This window comes from Podarcis cretensis, assembly GCF_951804945.1.
Source record: "Podarcis cretensis genome assembly, chromosome: 5".
NCBI lineage: Eukaryota > Metazoa > Chordata > Lepidosauria > Squamata > Lacertidae > Podarcis > Podarcis cretensis.
The window spans coordinates 88,045,453-88,059,749 of NC_137174.1; the positions used below are offsets into that span (position 1 = coordinate 88,045,453).

Consider the following 14,297-nt stretch of genomic DNA (forward strand, 5'->3'; position numbering starts at 1 on the left):
TCTTATAGCAGAATCGAGATTTATTTGCACGTTGTCTAATCAAGCAATTTCCAAGAATATGCTGCTGGATTTTCAGAGGGTATCAGCTTGCCACCTGGTTCCCTCGAGTCCCATGATTTTAGCCCATTAGCCGTTCTAAGGAGACTGGCAGGAACTCATGCTTATTGTCTCATACTTATTGTCGTGGGTATCGTGAACTGCAATTCTTTCCTTCTAAAGCTGCATAGTGGTAAAAGTGCCTTGAGCACCATATAAGCCCCCCGCATTTGTAGCAATCATGTCACCCTTTACGAATATAAGACACCAGTTGGATTCTGCTCATTGAAAGATGACTTGATTTGTCGTTTCTCGATCTGTTTAAGAAGCAGAAAATGAATAATTCATAACATAGTTTTCAATTGCCATATAAGCAACACTCGGGGCAAACAAATCTTGTTACCCATTGGCCTAAGTGCTTCCCTTAGCCAAGCGTTAACTAGGTCGCAGAAGCCCCCAAAGGATGTGCTTATTTTCTTGCAGCAAACAGAGTATCTCGCTTCAGTGGGCTCCCTGATCTGGACCAGAACTATACAGCCAGACGTGAAAAACATCAAATAGCTGGGTTTGAATAGGATTGGGGGAGAGGGAGGAGAGTGAACAAATTGTAGTAATTTGTTCTAATGAGTTTAATTCGACCTTATTAGAACCAGCTTCATCAAGCCACATGTTGCATTCATCAGGAAAGGTCAGAAATGTTGTTTGAGCTCTTCCCATGCCACGTAAATGACATATGAGCAACTGCTCTGGAGTTGTTTTGTAATATAATGCCCACTGCTCACCTCTTCCCACCTCTGGTGCTGGTGTTTGTCTCAAATGACTTTTTTTTCCTGATTCGCTTTGGGAAGCGGGCAATATTCAGACTTAGTTGGTAATCTCAGTTTTTGATTCAGATTCATTTCACAAAATGTAGCTGTCATGACCAGACATGTTTGCCCTGGCTTTTTCTTTTTCTGTTGAAATTGCCTCACTTTGTTCATTTGCCTGCTGTGGAAAGAACTAAGAGATTCCTAATTCTACTAATTCAGAATCATAAGTATAGCATCAGTGTTACAATATACGTACAGTCATACCTTGGATTACAGACGTTTCAGGTTGCGTTTTTTCAGGTTGCGGAACGACGAAACGCGGAAGTACCGCAACAGGTTACTTGCAGCTTTCGGCAGCGCTAAATCGTGCTTTGCGCATGCACAGAAGCGCCGAATTGCAGCGTGCGCAGGCGCGCCACTGCGGGTTGCGAACATGCATCCCGCACGGATCACGTTTGCAACCCGAGCACTGTAAAGAGTGTGTGTGTGTAGAGATAGATGGATAGATAGATAGATAGATAGATAGATAGATAGATAGATAGATAGATAACATTTTTATTTGCTGGGACTTTAATGTTGTTGTTGTTTTTTCATGGTGTTTCAGAATGTGTCTGTTTCATTTTAGTTTTATGCTGCTCTTTTGATATTTTTAAAAGATTTTTGTTGTATGAACTATAATTTATACTTGGTTTCTAAATTTGCTGGCATTTTCTTAATTGAAAGTCGTAAGAAATAACTTCAGTGACCTTTTTTTTTAAAAAAAAAAAAATGGGAACGCTAATCACAGTAAAGGTAAAACAAGCATTTAGGAATAAAATCCTGATAGGATTTCCATGCATTTCTGAGGTTATCATTTCCCCCCCCCCCTGAATATATAAGATGGGATTATTTCATTTGTTTTTATTTACTGCATTTCATATATTCCACTTTTCTGGTAGTGCGTATTTGGTTATATGGAGAAGAGTGAAGGAGCCCTCCTTCTAACTGCAGCGAATCAGGCAGCTGCATTAACCTCATTGCATTCACACTGCCTTTTGAATCACTTAAAATAATAGAATCTTAGAATTGTACTGGTACCCCAAGGATTATCTACTCCAGCCCCCCGCAATGCAGGAATACAAATTTGTTGGTATGAAGACCAGTCCATGGTTTGGTTACACCAATGCCAGCCATTGGCACTGCACCTGAACTGGCCTAGTATGTTAGCCTTGACATGATGCTCTGGGTATAAGCAGTTTGTACATAAAGCTGTAAAGAGACCCCACAAAGCACACAGTCTGCTTTGCCCGGTGATGAATACAGTTAATACGCAGCTGCCGCAGGTTTTCAAGGAGTCTAATTAGGAACCCGTTTACACTCTTTTAATTGAATCAAGATCATTAACACCCACTTTAACAGCAGTGCCTGGTTTCAGACCAGCGCTGAGAGCGCAGCAAGTAGATTCTCTGAAAAATACAAAAATAGGTGCATTATCATACTCATTCATAATAATCAGCATGCACATATTTTAGGCTTTGGCTAGCAAGTAAGGAAAGGAAATTGGCAATTAAGACAGAGCCATATGGTTGCTATAGTATTCTGAAATAGCCAAACTCATCAGGAAACAAAAGGACAAAAAAAGTGAGTTGATTACACCCTATTTGTCCGAAAGTATTAATTCTATGATATACCTGTGGTGACTATCCCATGGGTATGTTGTAAATACACACACTCCTTTTCTGTTCTCATCTTGTCCTTAATGGTGTCTGTTAATTGAGATTCTTTGTGTCCTCTGATTAATACATGAGAAATGTGTATCTGCAAGGTGGATTTGTGAAAGACTGTTCTGCCATGGTTTGAACTGAGATTCTCAACTCTAACAAAAGCCTATAGAAAATGATCAGACTAAACAAATTATAGATTTAGTTTAATACATGACATACACTTAATGTGCATTTCCCCCGCCAAATAATCCTAGGGGCTGTATAATGGTACCTTGGGTTACAGACCCTTCAGGTTACAGACTCCGCTAACCCAGAAATAGTACCTCAGGTTAAGAACTTTGCTTCAGGGTGAGAACAGAAATTGCGCAGCGGCGGCAGCAGCGGGAGGCCCCATTAGCTAAAGTGGTACCTCAGGTTAAGAACAGTTTCAGGTTAAGAACAGACCCCCGGAACGAATTAAGTTCTTAACCCGAGGTACCACTGTACTTGGTTAAGGATGCAGGGAAATGTAGTTCTGTGAGGGGCAAACTACAGTTCCCAGGGTTCTTGGGAGGGGGAGATGCTTTAAATGTATGGTATGTGCATAGCCTAAATCAGGGACCAGCAAACTTTTTCAGCAGGCGGCCAGTCCACAGTCCCTCAGACCTTGGGGGCGGGGGCGGACTGTGTTTTTTGGAGGTAGATGCAAGAACACCATAAGCCCCGGTGGCTGCTTACCTGTGTCTTGTGAGCAGCAGGGGCTGGTGGTTGTGGCGGAAGAACAATGAGCGGCACTCGAAAGGGCTCCAGAGAGGGGCTGCTTAAAATGGCGGCCGTTCGATCACTGCTGCTGCTGGCACCAACAAAGCCCAGCCTCCTCCCTCCTCTAGGCAGGGCAGAGAGAAGCCAGGAGGAGGGAGGGAGGGAGGAGGCACGGCCGCCGCCGCTGTGTGAGGGAGAGAGAAAGAACATGTACGCTGGTGATCCATGCAGCGATTCCCGGACTGTCTGCGGGCTGGATCCCGAAGGCAATTGGGCCTGATCCAGCCCGGGGGCCTTAGTTTGCCTACCCATGGCCTAAATGCTGACCTGAGTTACTGTGCTGCTGCTGCAAGCAAAGCTCAGAGCTCCTCTATGTGCCCCCAAAGAGACACTTAATTCTCACAATATAACTTGTGGCAATGAATTCCGCAGGTAATCTAAAACCGTCATTTGCTTGCTGTTGCAATAACGTCCTGTAGGTTTAACTAAGGCAGATGGCGTTTTACAACCCAGAATTCTGTATGCAGACAACTGTTTCGTCAGTTCTATATAGCAACCAGATTTTAACATCATGTGGTTGTAGCTGGAGTTATTTCTACTCAAGAGTTAGATGCACTCCAGTGTCCTTGGCTAAGTTGGGTCTATTAATTTCAATGGATCTGCTCCAACATGGATGGATATAACTTGCAGCAACCTAGCCAGTTATACACACAGATTGCGTACTGGTGATTTTTTTTTAAAAAAAATACTTTGTTCTGTAATTTTAAGCAATCCCCTGGGAGTGTTTTTAAAGTGGGGAAATAATAATTCTGTTGCTTCTGTAAATCTCAGGAAACAAATACTGCAACCCAGATGAGCATAGCTAGAGATAGATATACAGTGGTACCTCGTTACAGACACTTCAGGTTACAGACTCTGCTAACCCAGAAATGGTACCTCAGTTTAAGAACTTTGCTTCAGGATGAGAACAAAAATTGCGTGACAACAGGAGGCCCCATTAGCTGTACCTCGGGTTAAGAACAGTTTCAGGTTAAGAACGGACCTCCAGAACGAATTAAGTTCTTAACCCGAGGTACCACTGTACGCCTCCTGCCTGTCAAATATTGACACCATAGAAATGGTTTGGTTTTCTTAAACTGAGAGGCTCTGGAAACAACTTCCTTGCCGGTGTACCATCTTCGTTAAAAGGTTTCTGGCCTTGCCTATTTTACATCATCTAATGATTTCGCCCCTTTTTTCTGCTTCAAGCACTTCTCAAAACTTTGTGCTCTTCAGTTCATAGGCAAATTATCTGCTGTGGTTTTGAAGCGTGGATTAGAAGGGGTGGGGGGGAAATCCCATAATTAGCTGCAGGTTTGACATTAATTTCTTTTAAGAGCAAGAGATGTGAAGCATTTATTGTCTTAAAACTGGCACTCCCCTGCGATGTGAATCACATCTCATTTAACTATTAGCGGTTGCTGCTTATTGAGGTGTGTAAACCTCTCTTTCAAATGCCCTGGTTGCTTCTGCTCCAGAGAAAACAGCCTCAGGTCAGCAGGTTAGCTGATTGGGATATTAATTCTCTCCTTTTCACTTCCCTTTCTCTGTCGCTTTTCACCTGGAGTACAAAAAGAGAGAGGTTGAATTTGCACCTAGGTAGTGGAGCCATCGCTCATCGCATTTTTTTATATCTTTGCCACTGAATTTCACCTGGTGTTTAAAGCTTGCAGATTTAGGGTGCTTTCCTTTTAGAACGAAGTTGTTGGGAAGAGGAAAATCTCTCTCCGAAATAAAGAAAAATAAAAAGGGAGGGGGGGAATCCTGAATAGATGTTCAAAAGCCAAGGGTACAGCACGGGAGTTTGTGATTTTATTCATAATTCCCAAGTTTGACTGGAGTGTCTTAAAACGTCAACAGGAAATTCAATACAGTGGCATGCAAACAGTTTCCTGGAAGATCCTTACAGAGAATAAATTTATATTGACAACCGCATTGCAGGCTTGCCATCCCCTGAGCATTCTTTCTAGGAACACCGTGTTCTGTATGTGTGTACATTAATGTTCTATTTGATATTAGAATGCCAGCAAATAGGGCAAATGGTTCTCGTTGCTAATTCAGAAAAGATAACAGGGCAATTTTCTGAAAACCGTCCCCTCCATCAGTTCATTGCTCCCTGAGCTTTACTAATTTAGACTTTTCAAAACCTAGGTAAAGGTAAAGGGACCCCTGACCATTAGGTCCAGTCGTTACCGTCTCTGGGGTTGCGGCGCTCATCTGGCTTTCTTGACCGAGGGAACCGGCGTACAGCTTCCGGGTCATGTGGCCAGCATGACTAAGCCGCTTCTGGCGAACCAGAGCAGCGCGCGGAAACGCCGTTTACCTTCCTGCCGGAGCGGTACCTATTTATCTACCTGCACTTTGACGTGCTTTCGAACTGCTAGGTTGGCAGGAGCAGGGACCGAGCAACAGGAGCTCACCCCGTTGCGGGGATTCGAACCGCCGACCTTCTGATCGGCAAGTCCTAGGCTCTGTGGTTTAACCCACAGCCAAACCTAAGCTCCCATTAAAATGTAGTGTCAGTTGGTGACAAACCCGCTGCAAAGTCAAGTTTGGGTTCCTTTGGCTCCCCCTCCCCCCAAAAGGCCTTTTCTTGTTTTAGCAAAGTACCTGAAAGTTTTGCTGCTATTGGTTTGCATCCTGGCTTCATTTAGAAGCAGGTGATGCTGCCCAGTGCAATTGGCGTCAGGGACTTGGAATCCATGAAGCCTTGCAGGTGCTAGTACGGTTCGGTTTGCATTTTGATGGATTTTCTTTTAATCGTTTAGCCGCCTTGAGCCATATGCTTGGTAGAAGGCAGGATAGCAACCAGCAGCGGAGAGCCCCTCGCCAGCAAGCCTGTAAACCATGGCCACCTGGCGTCATATATAACGGGACAGGTAAAGTCACAGCCCCCAGTTGCAACCCCTGTGCCATTGTCGGTCTGGTTTGATTTTAAGCTGTCCAGGCAAAGGGGAGCAAGGTTTGGAGAACTCTGCAAAACTCTGAGCCTTTGTCTATGTGGTATGAAATCAAGCCACGCAGGCAAAGGAAGATGCTTCTTCAGCTATCCTGGTGACATAAGATACCTGGCAGGTATGCACCACGTGCAATATAAAACTATATATCATTTAAACCAAAAATGCAACCTAAAATGGTGTAAAAGCAAATAAAACAGATTCAGGGGGTTCATGCACATAAAACAGGGCCCAATCTTGTGGGTCAGGGAAAGGCCTGGGCAGAAAGGTTAAGTCTTCACAAGGTTTCTTCACCTGTATCTGAGGGAAGGGCATGGAAGAGGTGCATCAGTGGCTTCGTGCACATGTGACGGCCTTCCCCCCCCTCCCCCCAATGTTGGGAGGAACTCAGCACACCTGATTAGGTGCATATCTTTCTCTCTCTCTCATATCTAATTTTCCTTGCTTAGGGAGCAGCCAGCCTTTCCACTTTGAGATGTGACAAGGGGAAATTGCCAGGGAATGCAAATTGCATGCTTCAGTCCTTAACTGAATTGTACAGCTATACCTAAGAGATCGGCTACCTTTTGAAGCTTCAGTCTTCATAACAAAGATGGAACTTTTTGTTGTTACTGTTTAATCACAGCATGAGTTTTCCAGGCATAATCGAGATTACTCGTTGGGGCTGTTCTTCCTCTATTTAAAACTTGTCGCTGAGGGAACCCATTTCCTTTCAAGACTGTTTGGACTGCCGCTCTCTTGCGTATTAGAGATCCAGTGTAGCATAGTGGTTAGTTGTGTTGGACTAGAATCTGGGAGACCCGAGTTCGAATCCCTTTGGGCCAGCCACTGCATCTCAAGCTAATCTATCTCACAGATTTGTTGTAGGGATTAAATGAGACAGGGAAGATAATTGTGTACAGTGCCTCAAGCCCCTTGGAGTAAAGGTGGAATATAAATGTGAGTTAGGAAATTTAAAAACTGGAGTTGATTAGCTGTTCTCGACTAGTGCCATATGACTGACATTGCATCCAGGTTTAAAAACTTGGCTTCCAAAACATTCAATCAGGCCTGTGATAATTATGCATGGAGATGATAAGAATGGATGGTGCTGGAATAGACTGAGGTTTGTCTGGTCCAGTGTCATGTTTCCAACCATGACCAGCCAGATGCCTCTGGAACCAGGGCACAATATTGAAGGTCAAGAGTTACAATACATATCTGTCACCATAAATGAGTCTGCCTGAAACAGATAAATGAATGAAAGCAATATTGGAAACTATAGTGAAAGCCTGGCATTGAAAAACGTACATGTCGGGTCCAAAGGCACCCTTCTCCATTAGGGACGGACTGATGCAGAATACCTCTTTCACTATAGGACATTGTGACCCTTCACACTAGAGCACTGCGTGAGAAAAGTGAAAAAGCTAAATCCAGAGATAATGACAAAAACTCGTAGCACGGGACAGATGCTACACTTAGCCATCCTGTTATGGCACTAAATGAACTCTTGCACAAGCTCTTCTGGAAGTGCTTATTGAATATCATTAGTGTCTTTCCACTCCTCTGTCCTCTGGATCCAACCCAAAATAAAGACGTAGTGCTAACCGGGCCCATTGTTGATTAGGTAGTTCTCCCTGACTTTTTTGTGTACATGACCTGCAGAGAAGATTAGCAAGGCACCTGTACAAGGACAGCATGAAAATTCAATAAGCTTTCCATTTTCCTTGGGTTTTCTTCTGTGCCAGAAGTGTTAAGCAGTATATACATTTTCTAAATAATATAAAATAAATATGTTATCTGCCTAGTGGTGTGCGCTGCTAATCGATGACACATGGGATGCTCAGGGACATAGGATGACACTAGGCTACTGACTTTGAGCAAGCTAGTTTACACCAAGGGAGTAAAAACTTAGGTTAGGACTGAAGACTCCTCTGTTAATTTGCCTTGAAATCACAACAGCTTCTTCCACAGCCACTTGTTGATGGCAATGAATTAGTAGTAAGCAGTTGGTGCTTCCTGGGTATTTAAGGTTGTTGTTTTTTTAAGAAGGTCTATGTTTATGGCACCATGGTCATTGGCAGAACTTGCTGCAAACCATGGTTTTGCCAATTGTGAGCCAAACTCCTCTGCCTCCCACGTCTCTCCCAGTGTAAGCTCCCCCTTTGTTTGCCTGAGAATGGTTTTTCAAGGTGTTAACCAAGGTGAATACTAACCAGAATTCAAAACCAGGGCTTGAAGTGGGTTTGCAAATCCAATTAAGAAGAAAACTGCTTAGCGTCACCATCATAGCATATGCTGGCCTTTAACCATGGTTTACTATAACGAGGTAAACAAAGGGTTGATTTGCAACTGGGGGGCAGGGTGCTCTAAACCTAACTTGTAAAATTTGCAGGAAATCAGTCTTACATCTGCAACAGACCCACTGGGTATCCGACTTTCTACAACCTCTCTTTTCAATCCCCATTGTAAGTGTGCTTTGCAGTAGTTTCATATTGATTATGAAACATTTTTGGCCATTGAGCTGCATTATGTTTGAGCCCAACCCTTTTACAACCAATTTAATGCTGTGAATCCAGATATTTTCCGAGAAATAATTACTACTCGGCTACTGCATGAATTTATGCTCCTGATGTTGATAATCAGGAGTGCAGAACATCAAAGTAGTGGATGTCTGGAGAATCCATGCAGTTGCTAGATCCAAATCCAAAGTTCACAGCTGTGTGTAAAGAGCACATTGAGTTAATGAAACACTCTGAAGCAGTAAATAGTAACTAACTTGGTCTTCTCTCTCCCCTTGTGTTTTTCAGATTTATTCCAATCTATAGGGGACCAAGTCACACCTACAAGGTACAACGGCTGATGGAATTCACCTGCTTCGCTTTCAGAATACAGGCCGTAAACGAAGCTGGGGAAGGACCTTTCTCAGAAGTATTTACCTTCAGCACAACCAAATCCATTCCCCCTGCCATCAAAGGTAAATAAGACGCACCTCCTGGTTTGGGCTGTGCGGCTGTGGAAGTAAACCGACCACCTGACGCTTTCGGTTATTATTAATACCCTATACAGCACTTGTAGCATACACTGTGATTTCATTTGTCCTCAGTAGTTCACTGTTGAGAGGACATGATTGTTCGTCCCATTTGATAAAAGAGGGAAGTAAGACAGAGGTTCTGGAGCTACGCTGATTTGACACCAGCTAGAGCTTCATCAATATGAGATGTTTTCTTATCCTCCTTTTAGACCTTTAAGTGTAATGTATCTGCCCAGGTCTCATTAACATCTGCAATGGCTGTGGAAATACCTGTGGAAAACCCACAAGTACAACATCACTCTCCCCTAGAGTGGTTAGCAGCCTTGAGTACAGTCGTACCTTGGTTGTCGAACTTAATCCGTTCCAGGAGTCTGTTCAACTCCCAAAACAGTTCGAAAACCAAGGCGTGGCTTCCGATTGGCTGCAGGAGTGTCGGACGTTCGGCTTCCGAAAAACGTTCGCAAACCAGAACACTTACTTCCGGGGGCCAAAACATCAGAGTACCAAAGCATTCGACAACCAAGGTATTGAGAAACCATGGAGTCAGAGCCTAGCCATTGCAGCAGCTACTCTGTTTTTACTTCATTCATCACTGAGAGTTGTGGCTACACACATTCGTGAGGAAGGCTTCAGGGGTAAACCCCAAGGAAAATCTGTACCCACTGCCTTGTGGGACGTCTTCAGGAGAAGAAACAGCTAAGGAGTAAACCCTACACAAATCGGGATTGGAGTCCCTGACGCCATTGGATGGCCAACTCCTGCAGCCAGACGTAGTGCTCCGTTTTCCTTCAGACCCCATCAGAGGAGGATCTTGTCATCTGGACAGCCCAGGACCTCCATACATACTACCCAGGCTTGTGCCCCAGAGAGGTCACTTTGGTGCTGCTAACACAGCAGAAACAAAGCAGGAGGCAGCAGTTATGAGTTACCGGTCTCTGCAGCCACAGAAGTCGCAGAGTTTGGCAGCGGTTTGACTTCAGCCTTGGAGGTACACTCCATTGTCTCTCAAGGCAAGATATAGGCCAACCATGCAGCCCTGAGCAGCTGATAAATTATTTGGATATCTTGGATTTGCCATGATAGCAGTTGAGGCTTCTGCCATCACTACTTTCCATTGACCTTTTTGGTGTGTTTTGTTCAGCAACCACACGCTCCCTCCCCCTTTTATTCCTTTAAAAATAATCATTTGTTCCTGTCGCCATGAACCAGCTTGTAGTCCCCCACCCCCTCAGGGTGGAAAAGTTCGGGATAACCAGAACATTGCTGCAGATGGTTATAGACCAGGGATCAGTAAGCTTTTTTAGCCTTGGGCCGGTCCAGGGTCCCTCAAACCATGTGGTGGGCCGGGCTATATTTTTGGGGGTGAAATGAACGGATTCCTGTGCCCCACAAATTACCCAGAGATTCATTTTAAATAAAAGCACACATTCTACTCATGTAGAAACACCAGGCAGGCCCCACAAATAACCCAGAGGTGCATTTTAAATAAAAGGACACATTCTACACATGTAAAAACTGTCCGCGGGCTGGATTGAGAAGGCGATTGGGCCGCATCCGGCCCACGGGCCTTAGGTTGCCCACCCCTGTTATAGACGATCGTCATGGGGACAGATGCATGGCTGCGCAATTGTCAGCTGCTTGAAAGCTTTATGCTTTATTGAGAAATCAGATTCCTGTAGCTGATGGGGCCCTAAGTGACATGTGATGGCTTTTTCCTTGATGGAAGAGGATTTCTCTCCCCCCCCCCCCAAGAGTAACAATCAGCTTGTGCTAAGGGCAGTGCGGGTGTGAGCTGATAACAAATCATGCTTCCCTCTGGGGCCCAGAATGCATGCTGTGAATCTGAATGGCAGTCTGGAATCTGCAAGTTCCAGAAGCTTTGCCGTGTTTGCCTTTGGTACAAAAGGAACAGCAGGGTCCCTGTGCCCATCTGAGTGTAACAATTCCATTAGAATCTTGAATGGTGGGGAAAGGCTATCTGAATGCCATTTGCTGGGAATCAAAGGAATGGAGAAAGCTCTTAGGCTGGGTCCAGACACTCTGAGAACAGGGTGCTGCCGTGGGCTGCCATATGTCCGGATTTTTCCCGACATTTGGCCAATTTCCACCCGGACGCAGCTGACGAATGCAGTATTCTGGATATGTCCGGGAAATTCTGGACGTATGGCAACCCCAGCTTAACCATATCTGGTTTCTTCAACAAGAAAAGCCACATTCTTCCACATGGCTCTCTCTTTCTTTCTATACATCTCCTCCATTCGTTTTCTACTTTCCTAATAAGAAAATATTTTGGATTAGGATTGGGTATGCATGGATTACCGTAAATTGAAAGAAACATTGCAAATACAGATCCATTGGTTGTCTGTTTCACCATACCATCTATGTTCTATTCTCACTTATTTTAAGTCGGATGGGTGGGAGGAATTAATTAATTGTATTTACTATATTCTTGGGGGGGGGTGTTAGAAACTTGAAAAGGAAGAAAATTATTATAATCTCTTGTCTTTAGCCCCTAGAGTGAGACAGCTGGAAGGAAACGCCTGTGAAATTGCTTGGGAAGCTGTACCCCCCATGAAGGGAGACCCTATCAGTTACATTCTGCAGGTCCTGGTTGGAAGAGAGTCGGAGTACAAACAGGTAGGGAAAGAGGGCATTTTTACCCAAAAGTCAATATGGCAAGACTAGATTTCCTTATGTTTCTTTTGTAGTTCATAAAGGTAAAGGTAAAGGTACCCCTGCCCGTACGGGCCAGTCTTGACAGACTCTGGGGTTGTGCGCCCATCTCACTTAAGAGGCCAGGGGCCAGCGCTGTCCGGAGACACTTCCGGGTCACGTGGCCAGCGTGACATCGCTGCTCTGGCGAGCCAGAGCCGCACACGGAAACGCCGTTTACCTTCCCGCTGGTAAGCGGTCCCTATTTATCTACTTGCACCTGGAGGTGCTTTCGAACTGCTAGGTTGGCAGGAGCTGGGACCGAGCAGCGGGAGCGCACCCCGCCGCAGGGATTCGAACCGCCGACCTTTCGATCGGCAAGTCCTAGGCGCTGAGGCTTTAACCCACAGCGCCACCTGCGTCCCTAGTAGTTCATACATTACTCTAAATTCTTTGGCTTGTGTAGGAGTATTGGGTGATCTTTGAAAAAAGTTAAGTCATGTTCAGAATAGAAAAGCAGCTGGCCTCTTGGGCTTGCTGATCAGAAGGTCGGCAGTTTGAATCCCCAAGACGGGGTGAGCTTCCATTGCTCTGTCTCAGCTCCTGCCAACCTAGCAGTTCGAAAGCATGCCAGTACAAGTAGATAAATAGGTGCCGCTGCAGCGGGAAGGTAAACAGCATTTCCGTTCGCTCTGGTTTCTGTCACGGTGTTCTGTTGTGCCCGAAGTGGTTTAGTCACGCTGGCCACATGACCCGGAAGGCTGTCTGCGGACAAACGCCGGCGCTCTCAGCCTGAAAGCGAGATGAGCGCCGCACCCCATAGTCACCTTTGACTGGACTTAACCGTCCAGGGGTCCTTTACCTTTAACCTTTATTCATTATACCCTGCCCGTGAACGAGGATATTAAACCCCTATCTTATATTTGTGTAGCTACATTTTCCTGCCTCGTTGTGGAACCTTACATTTCTCTCTGTTGAATTTCATTTTGTGAGTTTGGGCCCAGTTCTCCAATCTATTAAGGTCATCTTGAATCCCGGTTCTGTCTTCTGTGGCATTGACTACCCCTTCCACTTTGGTGTCAGCTGAAAATGGAATGAGCATCCCCTCAATTCCTTCATCCAAGTTGTTTACAAAAATGTTGAACAACAACGGACCCAGGACAGAACGCTCCAACACCCCACTATCTCTTTTTTCCAGAAAGATGAGGAACTATATTTGGGTTCCAGCTACAAATCCACCTAACAGTTACCTCATCCAGCCCACATTTTATCAGCTTTCCCCAAAAAATATCATGGGGGACTTCACCAAAAGCCTTACAGAAATCAAGACACATTACATCCACAGCATTTTCCTGATCCCCCAAGCTTGTAACACTATCAAAAGAAATGAGATTCGACTGGCATTTCAGTGTACTGTATTTGAATATATGCCTACCCTTTTCCCCTCGTATTACATATTTCTCAAAATGAGAGTCGAAGGCGAGCCCTTCCCAATGTTGTTTGTGAGCAGTTAATAGAAAAAGCGGCAAGGAAAGATTAGGTGGGGAGGGGAAGAGTCTGTAAAACATACAAGGGAAAAGTAACAAAAAAGCCAAAGGGGGATAGTGCAAGGAATAATCTGAATGCCTGCACACTCAGGAAAATGCAAACCAGGGCTTTCTTCAGGGGAAACTTATTGGAATTCACTTCCAGCACCTCTCAGGTGGGTGCCATTGCCATTCTAAGAGAAAGAGGGAAGTGTTCATAGTGAATCCCAACACCTCTTTTTCTAGAAAAATAGCACTGGTCAAAACTATTTGAAAGACACTCTAGGGTTGGAGCGTTGGTGGAAAGAAGCACTAGTTAATTGTGTGCCCTCCTTAACTGGGTTTTCACCATTCAATTGGAGCCACTCAAGTTACTGGCGGAAGTGAGAGCTGGACCATAAAGAAGGCTGATCGCCAAAAAATTGATGCTTTTGGATTATGGTGCTGGAGGAGACTCTTGAGAGTCCCATGGACTGCAAGAAGATCAATCCTCTCCATTCTTAAGGAAATCAGCCCCGAGCGCTCACTGGAAGGACAGATCCTGAAGCTGAGACTCCAATACTTTGGCCACCTCATGAGAAGAGAAGACTCCCTGGAAAAGACCCTGATGTTGGGAAAGATGGAGGGCACAAGGAGAAGGGGACGGCAGAGGACAAGATGGTTGGACAGTGTTCTCGAAGCTAGCAACATGAGTTTGACCAAACTGCAAGAGGCAGTGGAAGACAGGAGTGCCTGTCGTGCTCTGGTCCTTGGGGTCACGAAGAGTCGGACACGACTAAACAACAACAACAACAAGTTACTGGCAGAAACATTATTTCCCT

General features: G+C 44.9%; 1 protein-coding gene across 2 annotated transcripts in view; it reads left to right on the plus strand.

Annotated features, from left to right (window-relative positions):
• FNDC3B (fibronectin type III domain containing 3B) overlaps positions 1-14,297 on the plus strand; it is a 278,029-nt gene that overhangs the window by 250,884 nt on the left and 12,848 nt on the right. For both annotated transcript variants that reach the window (XM_079977640.1, XM_079977641.1), the window contains 2 exons: positions 9,075-9,241; positions 11,808-11,935. In XM_079977640.1, the coding sequence (XP_079833766.1) occupies positions 9,075-9,241; positions 11,808-11,935 (295 nt within the window). The remainder of the gene's footprint in view (positions 1-9,074; positions 9,242-11,807; positions 11,936-14,297) is intronic.